General features: G+C 44.6%; 1 protein-coding gene across 1 annotated transcript in view; it reads right to left on the minus strand.

The window, feature by feature from the left end:
- Positions 1-291: 291 nt before the first annotated feature.
- Positions 292-19,325, minus strand: part of LOC147465203 (OPA3-like protein) — an 81,397-nt gene continuing 62,363 nt past the window's right edge. The window contains exons 2-4 of the mRNA XM_086518841.1: positions 1,321-1,455; positions 1,161-1,247; positions 292-892 (exon numbers count right to left, since the gene is read on the minus strand). Of these exons, the coding sequence (XP_086374967.1) occupies positions 770-892; positions 1,161-1,247; positions 1,321-1,455 (345 nt within the window). The 3' untranslated portion in view covers positions 292-769. The remainder of the gene's footprint in view (positions 893-1,160; positions 1,248-1,320; positions 1,456-19,325) is intronic.

Here is a 19,325-nt window from a genome sequence, read left to right on the forward strand (position 1 = left end):
GGAAAAAGTTTTCCATGCCTACTAAAATATATTATTGTCTTCTGATGCTGAGAAGATATTGTGTAATGCTGGAAACGTGAATCACATCACAAATCGCTTTGGACATCGTTAGACTTGCAGGGAATTTGTTGCCCTTGCGAATGGGTTTAATTATGAAACATAATACTTTAAGAATTGAAATGAAAGTGACAGAAAAAACAAGTCCATTAACTGTTTACAATTATACAGCAGCCCACTCCTATTGAACACAAAGTTCATATAACTGGAAGAGCATTCATTGTCCACCCATACTAAAAAGAAATTCCATGACCAAAGTTGGAACACAAACTCTATAACTAGAAGAGTATTGTCCACCCATAAAAAAGATGTTCCATGAGCAAGGAGGCACCATGCAGAATCAAATCTCCTTCACCAATTATGGATATGCACTTGCACAGATGAGACCGAGAATGAGGTTCTTACAAAAAAATGGACAGCTAGTTAACTCGGTTTTTGAGTACTTATGCATGAGACAATTCCACCAAAAACGGGTAAAATTGGCGATTGGAATTACATCCAATATACAGAGCCATGGCATAGTCGTAAGATATAACTAGCCACCTGACTTCGCTTCACATGAGTAATATGAAAGCAGCTGAAAAAAGAATGTCCCTCTTCCATGGCAGGCGCAGTTCAAATATCTCAACCACCTAGTTGTGTCTCTTAGCGTCGCAATGGCCGAGTGCCCAAGAAACAACTCCTCCATACATTTTCAACAAGATTGTTGTCATTAAGCCTTTTCTGGTTTTTGAGATTGTGCCTGCTTGAAAGGCAGCCACGTTGAAGACGATTGCTGTCCTTTAAGAAAATTATCAAATGCCTCCTCCAATGATTTTATTCTGTCTGATATGGCCTGAGAAGTAATTAACAGGTTAATTTTCTTACTAATGGTGTGACTACATCTGACAAAAGATGACACTAGGTCAGAAAACGGGGCAAAGCAGGCCAATGCACACATGTTTCAAAATTCTCTATCCAATACATGAAAAATTGTTTCAAAGAGTGGACAGTGCAAGAAACACATGCATAAGGATATTCTTGTATTTGGGATAGAAAAGAGTGGACAGTGCAAGAAACACATACATCACTTACTCACATGACTTACTCCAGCCAAAACCCACCTCAATTTCCTGCCTTCGAGCTTCCTCTTTCCGAGCTTCTGATCTGGCACTTCTTTGGACTTCAAAAATCACTGCACCCACTCCAACCTACATAGACCCAGGCCAGTAAGGAACAAAACAAAAGAGAGGCTCAGAGTCAAAGCATCAAAACAAAGGTTACCGAAAATACGATGACCTCCCCAAGAATATCTGCAGCAGCCTGCACAGCCTTTTCTGGGTCTAAGGGTCGAATTTCAACATCTGTTGCATGACCATATATTCGCCGTTGTAGGGTGACAGAAAACTTGTGGTTTGCCTATAAAAAAGATCTCTCTCTCTCTCTCTCTCTCTCTCTCTCTCTCTCTCTCTCTCTCTCCGGATGGATCTTTAAGGTCTCTTGGGATAGTTTCCTACAAAGTTAAAATTCTCTTCTTCTCGGGTGTGTGTGTGTGTGTGTCTCCTAATAAGAAGATGAAAATGGTATAACCTTTCTATCACCGAAGTGTGGTAGATTGATCTCTTCTTCCTTTTCTTCTTCTTCTTCTTCTCTGCCCACCTGCCCCCTGCCTCGCGCCCACTGCCCACCCCCCTCTCTCACTCAGCCCCCAGCCCTCCTCTCGCACTCAGCCCTCCCTGCCTAGTGAGCCCCCTCTCCCTTGCCCAGTCGCCCCCCCCCACACACTCTTTTCAAACCCACACACACACAATCACACATACATACAAACAGGATGGAAAGGTGAGGAGGGTGCAGGCATTTGCAATGTGAAGAAGGAGAGATTATCGAAGTGAAGGAAGCAATGAAAGAGGAGCTCACAAAAGCCCTCCCTGCCTAGTGAGCCCCCTCTCCCTTGCCCAGTCGCCCCCTCTCCCTGCCCAGGCATTTGCAATGTGAAGAAGGAGAGATTATCGAAGTGAAGGAAGCAATGAAAGAGGAGCTCACAAAAGCCCTTGCCGAGACCATCGAGATGAAGACAAAAGCCATGGCCGACTCCATAAAAGGGCAGATGGAGGCCCTGGAGGAGGGATGGGTGGAGGTAGTACATAAAAGCCTCCGCAAAGAAGTCAAAGAGGAAACCCAAAAAGGTGAGCATGTCACAAATTGCTGATGTGTAAGAACGGAGCCAACCTTCACATCCCGGCCAAGGGGCCTAAACCCTAAAAAGAAGCAACAGAAGAAGTAAATGTTCCACCAACTTTTGGGACCTCGTCTGATGGGGCCTGAAGGACATAAAGGCATTAAAATAAAGCTGGACCCACACACACACACACAAAAAAAAAAAAAAGAATAGCGTAAAGGCTGCTGATGTGGCAGACTATGGAATTCCGCGTTTTACGCTGGCTCCTGACCTGGCAGAGTTGTACGGATTTTTGCTTTTGCACTGGCAGTTTTTGGGCATCTGCTTTTGGGCCAGTTGCTTTTGAGTTTATAGCTTTTCATCTAAGTCCTTTTCAAGGCCAAGGGCCTTTGAATATGTGCAGAGGACTCATTCTCTGGCATGCTTCAATGTAAAGGTGCAGGGAGTACCGGCATTGTACTCAGTTGAAACAATATAAAGAAATACCGAAAGGGGCGCCAAGGTTTGGGGCCAGTACTCTCTAGGGCGGAATTATGCCACTCCGTGTCGTGTGTGCTCTCTCTCTCTTTCAGTTCAGTTGTTATGGAAGTGCTAAAAGTCTGTTCAGTCTGTTCTTTTCTATTTGGCACGTGGTGACTGTCTTGTGACAGAGCACCTCCTTATACAAACCACAATAGAGGAGGAGAAGATGAGACGAGCACGATGTCTCAATGTGTAAGCGACAGTCATCACCTATACCCTCAAAGAAGACGCCAAAGAGCTTAAAGAGCTTTGCCTTCAGCTCGGATACAAAAACAACTCCTTCCCGTTCACCAAGACGTGGAGATCAAGGAAGGACACCACCAAAAAGAGAGCTCTCGTCCTGCACTTTCCCAATGAGGTGGAGAGGACTATCTTTGTCACGATTGTGACGTATTCTTCATGATTGTATTACCTTTCTTGCCTGGTTCTCTTGCAGATACAAAGACGTACCAGATCAGAGACCCTTGTTCTCGAAAGGATGTACCTCTTCGTCCAAGAGTCGCATCTATTCAACGAATAGCCATGCCTCTTCGGCGAATGGCTGCACCTCTACGCCGAATGGTCACGACTCTACAGCAGAGAGACACGACTATTGACCTAGGGTCATGTCTTTTGACCAAGGGTCACGTCTCTTCATTGTGTCTCTTCAGATTCTATATAAGAACGCCATTGTAACACATTTCAATCAATCAAACATTCAATCTCTGAGTTTCTTGTTCTCAAGTTCTGTTCAGAGTTCAGTTTTCTTTTAAGTTTTAGTATGAATAAACACACATAATAAGTGTGTTCTTCACAGTGGTACCAGAGCAAAAAAAAATTCCCAGGCCTTTGGACTTGGCATCTACCTAGCTTCATCGTTGCCTACCCTTCCCGCAACCCTCACCTCGTGAGTTGTATGGTAGCAAAGGAAAGATGGTGGCCAATTGCCTACGTGTATGCGGTAACTCTTAACTTTTCTCTTTAATCCAGAGAAAAACAGAAAAGAAAAGGGAATATAAAGAGGGCAACAGTAGTGTGTGTGAGTGTGTGGCGTACCCAGAATTTGTGTGGCGTGTACCCGAAGGCTCGTATGTACAACCGGTACATGTAGTGGTGTGCCTTTTCGGCGCACCTCTTCCCAAGCAACAGAGCCCATCACCAAGCGACACCCTCAAGCGGCAGCTTTGGCAGCGATTGACGTTTCCTTTTTTTTTGCCTGGCCGAATTCGCACGCTGGCTGGTTTCTTACGCTGGCTAAACTTAAATATTACACATTAGAGTGTTTTAAGTTACCCGCTTGCCCCAAACTTGGGTGGCCGGCCAAAAGGGCGTGACTTGGTATTCATTAAAAAAATAGGCTAACTTATTCAAAACAAATGAAGCCAGCGAAACACACTGTACGAGCCCGCCTTGCAGAGAAACGCTCCAGCGCTCGCATTCTTGTGCGCACTTCCTCTCGCAGCGCGTCACGCGTCCCGGCCTTCACCTTCTCATGGACGATGACGCATACGATGTGCCTCTTCCGTATCTGTCATACGTAGACGACGTGCCAGAAGAAGTTCTTCCCGAAAATCCTCCTCCCTGCGAAATAATAATCATCTCCGATTCGCCGGAACCCGACATCATACTAATTCCAGATTCTCCCGAGCCGGAAATTGCAGAGATCCCTGCGCCTATACCTATTCCCGCACCTGTTCCAAAGCAGGCTGTTCCGGAAGCACCAGAGGGGATTCCGTCTCCCACGTACTCTCCCGAACCTCCGAACCCTCTTGAAAGAGAGTATCTGGTGCACATCTCGCAACGCCGTTTCGGGTTCCAAAGGTGGTTAGTGTGGCGGATTACCATTCGGTGCAAGCAGACAGAGTTGCCACATTACGAGTTCCTTTTGACTCGTTTCCCATTCGTCGCACATCATATTCCGGCTTGTTACGTGGATAACCTCTTCGAGATCCAAACTTCCCACATTAATTCCTTTCCACGCAGAGGAAGTCGTGCCAGATTACACTCCATTGACTCCAGAGCTCGACGAGATCAAGGATTTTATGGAGGACGACCCAGCATTCGCTGAGTTCGCGGAGCCACTACACACACCGCCTACTTTACCTACAGGTTGGTCTTTTCTAGCCTCGCCTCGCTACGAGCTGTGAGCTCGTCATGTCAGACTCAGGGACACAGCAAGAACAGGTAGACGGAGCAGCACTCTTGGCCGCCATTCAGCAACAATTTGAGGCCCAAGCTTCACGACAGGCCCAGTTCGAGTCTATGCTCCAGTCCTTGTCAAATGAAGTTAAAGCCCTGACATAGCCGACACCTCAGCAGGACGGCAGTTCTACATCTTCCGTACGTGGCGAAGATCAAGCCATGCCTAATCCACCTGATGAGGTTAACAATCCTGAACTTAAATATTTATTTCGATTAATTACAGAATCTAATAAAAAAAAGGTGGACATCAAACCCCCTGAACCTTATGATGGTCGATGCAATAAGCGGGTGATTGATCAATGGATTTTCAAGATGGACAATTATTTTAATAACCTAGACATAACGGAACAAAAAAAAGTAGCTTTGGCTGCTAGCCTCCTGAAAGACACTGCCTTTCTTTGGTGGCAAAATCGGGTTGCCTTAGGAAAACAAACACCGACGTGGGCCAAATTCAAGCGCGCAATGTGCAAAGTCTTTGTGCCAGCAAGTGCTGATTTTCATGCGCGTTCTACGTTGCGCCACTTAAAGCAAATAGGCTCTGTGGCTGCTTCCTGAACTTGGAGATAATGACCATTACTCCCGACGATAAATTACATTTTTTCGTCGATGGACTTGAGCCCACCCTTCGCGATGATGTACATAAGGCAAACCCCCCTACAGTTGAGGACGCCATTTCATATGTGGAACCGTTAGGTGACTTTCGCAGAGATCACTTTCCGCTTGGTCGAGCCGGTGATCGCCCATTTGGTCGCGGATCCCGTGCCCCCTTTCGAAACCAACGTGATGTCTCTTATTCAAGCAATAGATCACATAATGGTTCTAATGTTTCACAGTCCTAATCAACTGCTAGTTCCTTGTCCCGATCTAGTGTTTGGAGTCCGAGAGCGCAAAATAGTAGGCCAAATTTCCAAAATGATCGGTCTAATTTTAATCGACGTCGTCACGGCTGACAATCACTTCAGCAAAATTCTTACCCGAACAGACGTTCATATGGCAATCAAGCGTCAACTTCTGCTGCTCCTCCACAACAGTCCAGTTCACAACCCTCCAAAGATGGATTATGTACCCTTTGCAGTGGACCTCATCGTTGGTTCCAATGTGATAAGCGGCCTCAACCGTCTATCTTGAGACGAAACTTACAGTATTTATAACGACCAAGCGAGCAGAACACTCAAATTAGATTACGGGATAGGGAGAAGGGAGTTTGGAATAAACGGGGGGGGGGGGGGGAAGAGAAGGGAGGGTTGGTTGAGGATTATACGACCAAACGCGTTTCGCTCTTTAGAGAGCTCATCAGTGGTATTCCAAGGGAGCTTGGAGAGGGAAGAAGAGTTTAGGGAGAGGAGAGTGAGGGTTGTTTAAGTAGGGGAGGTTGGGTGCAAGTTTTTGGGAGGGAGCAAAAAAGGTGGGAAACCAAACTTCAATTTTGAAAAGTTTGTGTCCTCTTTTCTTGAGTGAGTTAGTCATTAGAAAAGAAGGGTCTATTTTGTTTGGTGAAACCGAAAAGAGAAGCAATCATGTGTGAGCTTACTAAGCGGGGCGGGCTAAAAAAGGGTATATTTTGTTTGGTGAAACCGAGGAAGAGGAGCAATCATGTGTAAGCTTACTGAGCGGGGCGGGCTAAAATTTTTATTTGAATGAGAGAGGGTTATAAAATTTGGGTAATACCAACGTTTGGTAGGTAAAGATTATTTTTATGCGAGTGGGAACGATAACACAAAAAATACGATTATGATTTAAGAATTTATTTTGAGATTGGTAGGTAGAGAAGTCCTTTGGTTTGATAACACTTTAGTTACAAGAGGCAAGTAGGATGTGCGCCACTTATAGGGTAAAGAGTATCGGACACAAACGCTTTTTTGGTTATACCCATAATTCTGGTTACAAAAGGGAGAGGGAGGGGGGAAGAATGGGTGGGTATATAATGGTGACCAAGAACGGGGTGTGGGTATACACTGGTGCAATGGGGGTATATACTGGTATCAGAAAAATGGGGTGTGGGTATAAACTGGTGACCAAGAAAGGGGAAGGAAGCGAAAGAGGGGGGGGGAAGGTTGAACCGAAGTAGTGGTACCATTATCCTGCATAAGTTGTAAAGAAAATCAAACGAGGGTAAGTTGGGCATGTTGACCTTGCTATGCATTAGGACTGTTTTTTAAGGATTGTGTGTAAGTTTGGTCCAGTGGTCCAACATGTGATGGGTTTTTCCAAGTGGGAGAGGTGCGGAGAGTTTTGGCAAGCTTGATGTATAGGTTTCCCAATTATTAAGGAGGGTTTTAGTTTTCTAGTTTCTGGGGTAAAGGGTAATTTGAAAATGATTGGGGGAGGTTTTTTGATTGGAGAGGGTTTATTTAAGAGGTTGTTTCTTTCCAAATAGGATCTTGAGTTGAAGATCCTAAGGAGCACTTCCCTAGGATAGCCTCTTTTCCTAAGTCTGATAAAAAAGAGGTTCCTTGTGGTTTGGTAGTGTTCAAAGAAGCTTTCCCTCACAATGTATCTTTTGAGTTCTCATTTGATGAAGGCTATTTTTTGGTGGGTTGGATGCCAAGAGATCCATGGTATGTAGTGAAAAGAATTTAGGGGCTTTTGGTAGCATTTTGAATCTAGGATACCATGAGCTAGAAAATTGGGCCCTTTAAAGAAGTGTATGTCTAGGATTGTGGCTTGATTGGTAGAGATACAAGGGGTAATTTTGATGTGTTCATGTAGTGGTCCTGCATATGTGTTGAGGGTAAATGTTAGTGATTCTAAAGGGCCTGTCCATACTCCAAAGGCATCATCAATGAACCTTTTAAAATATGCTAAGTTAGGGTTATGAAGGAGTGAGGATTGGGACTCCATGTGGCAAAGGAAGAGACAAGCGTAGACTACGGCAAAATTTGATCCCATAGCTATGCCCTTGATTTGCTTGAAAACTTTGTTATTGAACCCGATGTAGTGTTGTGTGAGGATGAGGGTAGAGAGAGAGAGATGATGAAGTTGGTTTTTGGAGGGTCAAAGTGTTTGCAAATGGTTGTTTTTAGGGCATGGAGTCCTTGGTCAATGGGGATGCTAGTGTATAGAGAGTTTACGTCAAAGGTAAAGAGGAGAGAGTTTGGTGGAAATCAAGTATTGTGTAGGTCTTTGATTAGGGAGAGGGAATCTTTTAGGTGTTGTTTTTTATCCAAGAGAATCGGGTATAGTTCCATGTGGAGCCATTTGGATGCATTTTCAAAGAGATAGCCTTTGTAGGAACAAATGGGTCTTGCAACCAGGGAAGGTTTATGCAATTTAGGAAGAAAGTAGATTGGGCAGGGTTTGAAAGGTTTAGAGAGGGGTGCAAGGATGAAGGCACATTGTTCCATGAGCAGGAGGGTGTATTTATGTATGATGGTAGAGAGGAGAGAGACTAAGTAATTATGAGAAGGTGGGGTGATTGGTTGATAGGTGATGGGATCATTGAGTTGCCTAAGTGGTTCATTCTCATACCATTCTTTCGAGAGAATAGTGAGTCCAAGGTTTTTGTCGGCGGGTTTGATGACAATGGAGTTGTCTATTGAGAGAGATTTTAGGGCTAGATGTACAAATTTGGGGGGTTTTGAGCAAGGAGAGTTGTAGGATTCCAATTGTTGTTGAAGGTGAAGAAGGTTTAACTTGGAGATAGATTCTAGAGTGGGATTCTCTTTAGGTGGTTTCCTCCTACAGCCTCGCACTGAGCTGCGTTCATAGCTTCTGCTTTGCCTACACCTGCTTCGCCTACACGCAATCATTGCTTGCACACAACACCTACACTACTCATCACCTGTAACACAGGCAGCGCCACACACTCGGCATCACCTACAACCCCTGCAGCGTTACATACTACTGCCAGCGTCGCCACCACACTCGGCATCATACTGCAAAAGCCCATATAGTCGTATTCAGCATACTGCACGGATCCACAGCACCCTACATCACCCCTCACTCAGCATCTTTTAAGTTCTGCCAGCTTCGCCACCGTATTTGGCAGTATCACCTTGCATCACCTCTTTCCCAGCATCACCCTACATGGTACCATTAAACACCCTGTCGCAGAAACTACACCCCATTCAGCCCCCATGCAACCTACAATCGCGAGCTACTTGATGTGCTTCTCCAACAAGCATCGCCTATAGCATTCGTTATCTAATGCCAACCCAGGTGCACACGGCAGCCGCATCGTCCTTAGCCAACTCAAACTGAGGGCGCTCCAAAACAAACCGGTGCTCACACGCTTAATTGCGCGCACACACACACACACATGCTTTTCTAAATCGTTCGCTGCTAACACACTCTCACACACCCTCGCTTAATACAGTCGCAGTACAGTCACGGTGTTTACAATACACCTACACACAAGGGTACAACTCTAGTACACCTTCACACACCCTCGCCTTTACAGCCTCGACAGCCTCGGGCTTATTAAGTGGGTCCTCGCACGAAGCTAATCTCCCTAGACCACCCAAGTCACCCGACGTGGCAAGCATACCATGGAGGACTACGCCTTTTGTAACAGACTTGGACACTCCAAGTCAAGAATCAACCGCGACAGCACCAAATAACCACTTCAAAACAATTCACAAATCACAATAGATTTGCATTGGCCCGGCGGAGTTCCGTGCCTAGAGATATTGGCCCCAAAGACTGACGCCCCTTTCGGTATTTCTTTTTGTATTAATCAATCATCAAAGTACAAGAGAGTGGTAGGGTTTTACTCTTAGACTCTGCGTCCAGATGCCCCTGAGAAGTGAGGCCCTCACCACTAATTTAAAGGTTACAAGGGATGCCCAAAAGCAGAGCCCCAAAAGCTTCAAATCAAAAGCAATTGCTCTCTCTCTCTCACAGAGAGTCAAAACATGAAAACAAAAGCATTCGCTCTCTCTTTCTCATTTAAGTAGAGAAAAAGCGAAATTTGCGTCGCTCATCATTTTCCAAATTTTATTTTATTTTATTTTATTTTTTTTAATAATCCGCCTCCGCGATTTCCGGAAATTAGGGTTTCTGGCAAAAATTAGGGTTTGCAGGAATTTTAGGGTTTCTGGCAGAAATTAGGGTTTCTGTTGTCCGCCACGTCATCACTTTGTGACATACCCCCCTCTTGAAAGCATTGTAATCGACGGCGATTACGCCTGCAAAACCGACAAAAGCCATAAACTGTCTTAGCAGACACTGACTGTTAGTACCTACGTACTAGGAACACACATCTAGCACATGTACAAAATCGACAGTCACATCACACGACATCACAGGACATCACATGACATTCAACATTCATTCGGATCTTAGACCATGATTTATCGGCAATGTAGCTAGCAATCACATCTAGGTCCAATCGGGACCTCATCGATGTCCGATTGACTAACCCCTATTGCAACCATGTCTATTCGAGATCAATCAGACCAAAATGCTGCAGTCATTTCGGCTATCAGTTCCTACACTCACAAGAAGTCAAGAACAAACCAGTATCATAATCATGAATTCCATTTCATAAAGTCATCCAGCAGAATACTGTCAGCTCTCAGTATCCCTGAAGCTCAAAGAGACATCAGTGACTTTAGTATCAAAATCGAGGCATCTGTTGACAAAGGAGCGGAGTAACTCCCCTCTTGTGCATCCCACTGCACCAGATCTTCGGCCGAGCTGAGTTTCTGGGTTCCGTTTGGAGTAGACTATGCTAAACCAAAACATCGAGGTAAAGTTTCACAATCCGAGGAGTATCTGCTAGGTCCTCCTCCTCCATACACTTCGCATCAAATGCAGGAAAGTTCTTGAACTTAACCAAGAACCGCCTTCGGACTTTACCTTTCTTCGTATCATTATGTGCCAAAATCTGTTCAGGAACAAGGATCTCCTCGTTTTCTTCCACTTTGGGTTGCTCATCAGGCTCCCCATGATCAGGCACATCACCCTTAACAGGTTTCAAGAGACTCACATGCAATGCATTGTGAATCCTCCAAGTATCTGGCAGTTTCAATCGGAAGGAGACGTCATTTATCTTGTCAGTAATCAAGAAAGGTCCGTAGTATCACATACTAAGCTTTGGAAAAAGCCTCTCCTTTCCCTTTTTCTTTCTTAGGCGTGCCTTCTCAAAAGTAAGAGCACCCAATCATCCTCCTTCAGTTTCCAGTTGCGACGATGGCGATACGCTGCCTTTTTCTGTCGTTCTTGAGACTTCTGCAAAGTCTCGCGAACCTTGGCAAAAGCCGTATCAAAGTCTCGCGAATATTCATCCGCTTCAAATATCTAATCTTTCGTGCTCAGGAAGGATGGAACCTTCGCAGCACTTTCAACAATCTCACATGGCGTCTTCCCCGTCGAAGAGTGTATCATGTTACTATAGGCAAATTCCACCAATGGTAAGTTCTTTTCCCATTGAGTCTTCTGATCCGAGGATACAAGACTTCAATAAATCTAAAATCACTGAATTGGCAATTTCAGATTGCCCGTCAGTCTGCAAGTGGAACGATGACGAGAACTGCAACTGCGTGCCAATGTTCTCCCAAATTGCCTTCCAAAACAAACTCATAAATCTGGGGTCTCTGTCGAAGACAATCGTCTCAGGCGTGCCATGTAATCGGAAAATCATCGTGATCATTCTGTATTCTTGGGAGATAAAAAAAAATGAAATCCATTTCAATATTTTCCCAGGGGCGGGTGGGTATGGGTAAAGGCTGTAACAATCCCTGTGCCTTATGCCTGTCAAACTTGACCTTTTGGCATACCAAGCAACTGCGCACAAACTCTTCCACATCCTTCTTCAGTCTCCGCCAAAAGAAATCTTTCTCTACCCCTTTCATGGTGGTAGCAATGCCACGGTGACCCGTACAAGGTGGACAGTGGCAATCAGTCATAACCTTTTCCCTCAACGGTTGTGTAACGCACAACATAGTCTTTTTCATCAAGTAGCCTTCCCGAAGGTAGTATCCAGCTATTGTCTCCCCATCCCGTATCCGTGTGAAAATATCTGGAAAATCTGTATCTGTGGCATACTGATCGACCATATCCTCGAAGCTCCTATGATGTATCGCGGAAATAGCCAGAACCAACGGTTTTCGAGACAAAGCATCTGCCAACCAAATTCTTTTGTCCCTGCACATGGACAATCTGGAAGTGAAACTGCGACAAGATGTTCACCCACCGCATCTGCTTTTCCGAAAGTTGCTTCTGTGACAAGAAGTAGCACAAACTCTGATGGTCTGTAAAGACAGTAAAATCCGCTCTGAGTAGGTAGTGCCGCCACTGAGTAAGAGCACGGATAACCGCAAAAAGCTCTCTCATAAACTGTGTTGTCAATTCCGGCCTTGAGAACAATCGGCTCTCGTAAGCAATGACATGGCCTTCTTGCATTACGACCGCACCAAGACTACGACCACAAGCATCACAATATACTTCAAATGACTTCTGCAAGTCCAGCAAAATCAAAACTAGTCCTGTAGTCAATTTCTCTTTCAATGTCTGAAAGGCAGTCACCTCTGTGGGTCTCCACGAGAAAGGGACTCCTTTCTGTGTCAAGATATGCAAAGGGGAAGCAACCTCTGCAAACTTTCGAATGAACCGCCTGTAGTACGAACACAATCCCAAGAAGCTTCTAACTTCATGGACATTCTTTAAATCGAGCCAATCACGGATAGTCTCTATGTTGGCCGGATCCATCTGCACTCCTGTTGCTGAGACAATGTGTCCCAAAAAGTGTATCTCTGGTAGAAAAAATTTACTTTTCTTTGCATTAATCACTAACTTGTGATCTCATAATGCCTGAAAGACTTGAAGCAGATGATCTCTATGTTCTGCCTCATCCTTGGAGAAAACAATGATATCGTCAAAGAAAGTGTCAACAAATAGTCTGTACTCTCGAAAAATCTTGTACATCATCCGGTTAAATGTCGCAGGAGCATTGGTTAAGCCAAAAGGCATCACCAAGATGCACATTCTCCAAGATCCGTCTTTCTTCAAAACCAACAACACTGGAGAGCAAGAGGTCTTTCACTGAGTTCATAATCTTTTCATTCTGTACTCGACTCACACGATAAGGTGGCCGATTCGGTGGCGTCCTTCCAGATATCAGATCAATGGTATGATCTTTAGGCCCTCTCAAAAGCAATCGGCATGAGCGTGGAGAAAAAAATCTTGGCGTTCTTTTCTTCAGGTTAAAACATATTCAACCTTTATCCATCGTTCAGTTCTCCCAAAAGAATGAGTAAGAAAACTGAAGTTCATCAAGTACAATCTCTAAGCCCTTCATTTATCAAAGTCGCTTTCTCGGCCCGGTAGTCAACCACGGCGTAGTTCTTGTGGTACCAAGGGATCCCGAGTAAAACGTCACTCGCGTGCCCTGAACACCCCTGTCATTGCAAACAAAGTTTGCCAATGCTCAGTGTAATGGCAACATCCCATCCGGGTGCCAGTCGAACTACCTCCGCCTGTGGTGTCAGTCTGTCGGGCGTAGTTCCAAATCGAGCCGCCAATTCCAAGTGAAAAGAAGTTGGCCTTGGCTCCTTCAAAAGAGCTTCCTGATCCTTCACTTTGCCTCGAAAGCGGCAAAGTTTGTACTTTCATTCATTAGATTCGGTGCAGGTCCCACGCCATGTGGTACCAGTTGTGCTTTTCTATCTGCCTTTTCTACCACATTCCTCAGCTGCTCTCGAACTCTCAGACCTGTCGTCGTCTTTATCATTCTGTTCTTTCTGTGCCTTATCAGGGCACTTCGCAGAAATATGTCCATGTTCCCCGCATTCAAAGCACTTCCCCTCTCTGATGAAGCGAGCTCTCTCCTCAGGAGTAAGCTTGGGTCGTGCATCCTTTTTTTTCTCTGGGTTGCTCTTTTTCATTCTACTTTCATTCCCAGAAGTCTGTTCGGCTCGTTGTGTCATGGCCTCATCTGTGGGGTAGGTCAGACTGCCACAGTGAATGGCAAAGCCCCGCTTCGCATGACTCGTCAACTGCTGAATAGAAGCTGACTTCTGTTCCAAGCAGTGATCTCGGATCTTTGTAGGTAGACCCAAGGTAAACCGCTCAATCTGTTCTCTGAACGAGATCTTCTTGAATGAAGAGGCGGGTAGAAAAGAGTTCCAGAATCTTTCACAATAAGCATTGATTGTATCTTTCTTGGTCATCCGAAGATGGTTCCGAGCAGCTCGTACATCTGGTTCATATTCTTGCGTCAACACAGAAGAAATAAAAAGCTTCTTAAATTTCAGCCATTTAACTGGCGCAGTCTTGTTTAAAAGAAGCGTGGACCACCAAGTACGAGCATTCCTCTTAGAGTAAGAGGCAGCTCTCAAAAATCTTGGAGTGCTCTGAATAGCGTCCTCCCGCGAAAGCGATGTCAAACTGCTGAAAAAAGACAAAGCCTTCGAAGCATCCGAGTATCCTGAAAAAGTATCAAACTTGATCGAGTGGCCACCTTCCTTAAACTCTCGGACTTTCTTGCTTTTATCTTCGAGAAATACTGGTTGGCTTTGTAAAAATTCTTCTTGTTCGCATAAAACTTTCCGTCATTGGAATCTGAGCTGTCTGTAGACGAGTCCTCAGTAGAACTGTCAGTCTCTGGGCGAGATGTAGCCTTCTTTGCCTTTTTCTTGCCCTTTCCGAAGCTTTGTGTCTTGCTTCGCTTTTTGCTTTTTCTGTCTTCTTCGCTCTAATCCGAGGAGCTAGAAGAACTGTTAGAAGAAGAAGAAGTGGGTACTCCTTCAAGTCGAACACGCTTCTTCCGTTTCTTTGCCTTGTCAAATGTCAACCGACGACCCAAATATCCCGGGAAGTCAGTGCCTTTCTTCTGCTTTTTGCCGTGCTTTTTGTCTTTCTTTTGCACGTCGAAAAGCTGAGCAATCCGTGCATCAACCACGTTCTCCAGTTCTTGCTCCGTATATTTTCTTGGAGGCAGAAGGTTTCTTGAGAGCGGGTTTCGGGAGTGGTGTTGTGGTTCTCTGCCACTCCATCTGTACCTCTTCCAAAGAGGTCTGGTTCATATATTTTGCCATCTTTGGATCCTTGGCAAAATTGAGCATCATCTTTGTTGCATCGCCAATCAATTGACGACGCTCCATCTCTCTTTGCTCCGCCTGAGTAGGCCGAGGCGGGCCATACTCTCTGTCTGAATCTTCGTTGTGATCCCAGTCCGCATCTCCAGATGCAGAGGGAGTCGACTGATCATTGCCTGAAGCCATAGGTGCCGCGGAAAAAAAGTTCGGGGATCGGATTTATACCACTGTAACAGACTTGGACACTCCAAGTCAAGAATCAACCGCGACAGCACCAAATAACCACTTCAAAACAATTCACAAATCACAATAGATTTGCACTGGCCCGGCAGAGTTCTGTGCCTAGAGATATTGGCCCCAAAGACTGGCGCCCCTTTCGGTATTTCTTTTTGTATTAATCAATCATCAAAGTACAAGAGAGCGGTAGGGTTTCACTCTCAGACTTTGCGTCCAGATGCCCCTGAGAAGTGAGGCCCTCACCACTAATTTAAAGGTTACAAGGGATGCCCAAAAGCAGAGCCCCAAAAGCTTCAAATCAAAAGCAATTGCTCTGTCTCTCTCTCACAGAGAGTCAAAACATGAAAGCAAAAGCATTCTCTCTCTTTCTCATTTAAGTAGAGAAAAAGCGAAATTTGCATCGCTCATCATTTTCCAAATTTTTTTAAATTATTTTTTTATTTTTTAATACTCCGCCCTAGCGATTTCCGGAAATTAGGGTTTTTGGCAAAAATTAGGGTTTGCAGGAATTTTAGGGTTTCTGGCAGAAATTAGGGTTTCTGCTGTCCGCCACGCCATCACTTTGTGACACCTTCGAAGACTTTGCAACCAATGCTCAACGCCACAACTTGCCATCAATTGCGAGCATGGAAGCTTTCTCACCAACGGAAAGTCAACATAGCTCCGGGGCCAATATTAATAACCCGGAACTCACCTTAGAAATCTCTACAACCTTCGACCCCCTCACCCTAGACCCTTACAAAACCATCACGGAAGAGCTCGAACACCTCCCCGAGGACTCTTTCGACTTCGCAATCAACCTACAACAAACTAGACCCCATAGAAATGAAGAAGAAGAAGATGGCGAAGCTAACTCTCCCGTCCGTCTTAATCTTAGCCCGGAAGAAAACTTCGCCCCACCCGCACCCACCAAACCTTACAAAAAACCGGCATCTAGCCTCCAAATTTCCCTCAATACCATCAAACCTAATCCACCAAGCCCAAAGCCCTCATCATCCACCTTAAAATTGAAACCCCCTCCTCCAAACCGCGGTCATGTCTCTCCCCCTTCCTACTTGGATCACACCCAACAACAACATAAAATACCCCCCTCTCTATCCCTTAAAAAACCGAAGGAGTTTGAAGACATTCTATCATCCTCCCTTGCCGAATTTCAAAAACTACACAAAAAGAAGTGCAAAACTACAATCTTCATCACTCACTTGGAGGAGTTACATAAGCAACAATTAGCTCCTAATAGCCTCAACATGAAACCACCCCGTCTACAAATTGAAGACACACAAGCTCAAGCTCTTCTTAACGCAAAATTTACCGCTCTCACTATCCAATATCAATTGGATTGCACCCAAGCCCTTATTTTAGCCAACAAACTCCTCCTTCAAAATCTCAACACCGAATTAAACTACCACGCTAATGTGGACAACCGTCTCTCTAGCCTCACAACAAAACTCACACACATCTCTCTACCCCTAATCTCTACTCTAGAGTGGCAAGGCCACTTGAAAGAATGGAAGAATTCGACTCTTCAACACTTCCTCTCTCTCATGCAAACACACATACTCAACACCCACCTAACCACCGTCAAAGAAGAAGAAGCTAAGAAGGCTAGAAAGCGAACCATTACCGCTACACTTGAAGAAATAAACCACCTTCCCAAAGAAGAATCTATCAAAGAACTTGTGGAGCGTGAGGTAATCAAACAAATGAAGCACCTTCCCTCTTCCAAAATCACCCTCAACAAAAACCCTCCAATCTATAATCCTCGTCCCACCTTACCTAAATCATCCTCTCTTCATAAATCTTCCAAAGCCCCCTTTTTTCCACCAAGAACCTCTCTCCCCTCTAAGCCAACCAAACTCGGTCCAATCATCAAATCCAATAAATCATATTCTCATCATCCCTTCCTCAATAAAGCACAACCTCATCACCATTTCCCCCAATCCACAACCAAACCATTTCTAACAAAATCTCCCACTAGCTCTCCCCCTAGTTCTCCCCTTTCCAAAAAGCGTAAACTCCCTCTCGCACACTACTCCAAAGAAACTACCATGCCACCTAAATATCCTCTCAATCACATTCATAATCTCTTTTCCCCAAAGCCTTCACAAACTTCAAATCCCCTCTCTTCTTCACATAACAATCTTGTACTTCATCCTAATCGTAACTCTTTGGATTCGGGAAAAGGAAAAGGGAGGAGGGACTAGGGCTAACCCACCCAACTTCATGCCACTACATGAACACATCAAAATTACCCCTTGTATCTCTACCAATCAAGCCACAATCCTAGATATACACTTCTTTAAAGGGCCCAATTTTCTAGCTCATGGTATCCTAGATTCAAAATGCTACCAAAAGCCCCTAAATTCTTTTCACTACATACCATGGATCTCTTTGCATCCAACCCACCAAAAAATAGCCTTCATCAAATGAGAACTCAAAAGATACCTTGTGAGGGAAAGCTTCTTTGAACACTACCAAACTACAAGGAACCTCTTTTTTATCAGACTTAGGAAAAGAGGCTATCCTAGGGAAGTGCTCCTTAGGATCTTCAACTCAATATCCTATTTGGAAAGAAACAACCTCTTAAATAAACCCTCTCCAATCAAAAAACCTCCCCCAATCATTTTCAAATTACCCTTTACCCCAGAAACTAGAAAACTAAAACCCTCCTTACTAATTGGGAAACCTATACATCAAGCTTGCCAAAACTCTCCGCACCTCTCCCACTTGGAAAAACCCATCACATGTTGGACCACTGGACCAAACTTACACACAATCCTTAAAAAACAGTCCTAATGCATAGCAAGGTCAACATGCCCAACTTACCCTCGTTTGATTTTCTTTACAACTTATGCAGGATAATGGTACCACTACTTCGGTTCAACCTTCCCCCCCCCTCTTTCGCTTCCTTCCCCTTTCTTGGTCACCAGTTTATACCCACACCCCATTTTTCTGATACCAGTATATACCCCCATTGCACCAGTGTATACCCACACCCCGTTCTTGGTCACCATTATATACCCACCCATTCTTCCCCCCTCCCTCTCCCTTTTGTAACCAGAATTATGGGTATAACCAAAAAAGCGTTTTGTGTCCGATACTCTTTACCCTATAAGTGGCGCACATCCTACTTGCCTCTTGTAACTAAAGTGTTATCAAACCAAAGGACTTCTCTACCTACCAATCTCAAAATAAATTCTTAAATCATAAGCGTATTTTTTGTGTTATCGTTCCCACTCGCATAAAAATAATCTTTGCCTACCAAACGTTGGTATTACCCAAATTTTATAACCCTCTCTCATACAAATAAAAATTTTAGCCCACCCCGCTCAGTAAGCTTACTTACACATGATTGCTCCTCTTCCTCGGTTTCACCAAACAAAATAGACCCTTCTTTAGCCCGCCCCGCTCAGTAAGCTCACACATGATTGCTCCTCTTTTCGGTTTAACCAAACAAAATAGACCCTTCTTTTCTAATGACTAACTCACTCAAGAAAAGAGGACACAAACTTTTCAAAATTGAAGTTTGGTTTCCAACCTTTTTTGCTCTCTCTCAAAAACTTGCACCCAACCTCCCCTACTTAAACAACCCTCACTCTCCTCTCCCTAAACTCTTCTTCCCTCTCCAAGCTCCCTTGGAATACCACTGATGAGCTCTCTAAAGAGCGAAACGCGTTTGGTCGTATAATCCTCAACCAACCTTCCCTTCTCTTCCCCCCCCCCCCCCCCCCCCCCCGTTTATTCCAAACTCCCTTCTCCCTATCCCGTAATCTAATTTGAGTGTTCTGCACGCTTGGTCGTTATAAATACTGTAAGTTAAAGCCCTGACACAGCCGACACCTCAGCAGGACGGCAGTTCTACATCTTCCGTACGTGGCGAAGATCAAGCCATGCCTAATCCACCTGATGAGGTTAACAATCCTGAACTTAAATATTTATTTCGATTAATTACAGAATCTAATAAAAAAAAGGTGGACATCAAACCCCCTGAACCTTATGATGGTCGACGCAATAAGCGGGTGATTGATCAATGGATTTTCAAGATGGACAATTATTTTAATAACCTAGACATAACGGAACAAAAAAAAGTAGCTTTGGCTGCTAGCCTCCTGAAAGACACTGCCTTTCTTTGGTGGCAAAATCAGGTTGCCTTAGGAAAACAAACACCGACGTGGGCCAAATTCAAGCGCGCA

Source organism: Adiantum capillus-veneris, chromosome 1, assembly GCF_014529385.1.
Source record: "Adiantum capillus-veneris isolate H3 chromosome 1, ASM1452938v2, whole genome shotgun sequence".
NCBI classification, from domain to species: Eukaryota; Viridiplantae; Streptophyta; class Polypodiopsida; order Polypodiales; family Pteridaceae; genus Adiantum; species Adiantum capillus-veneris.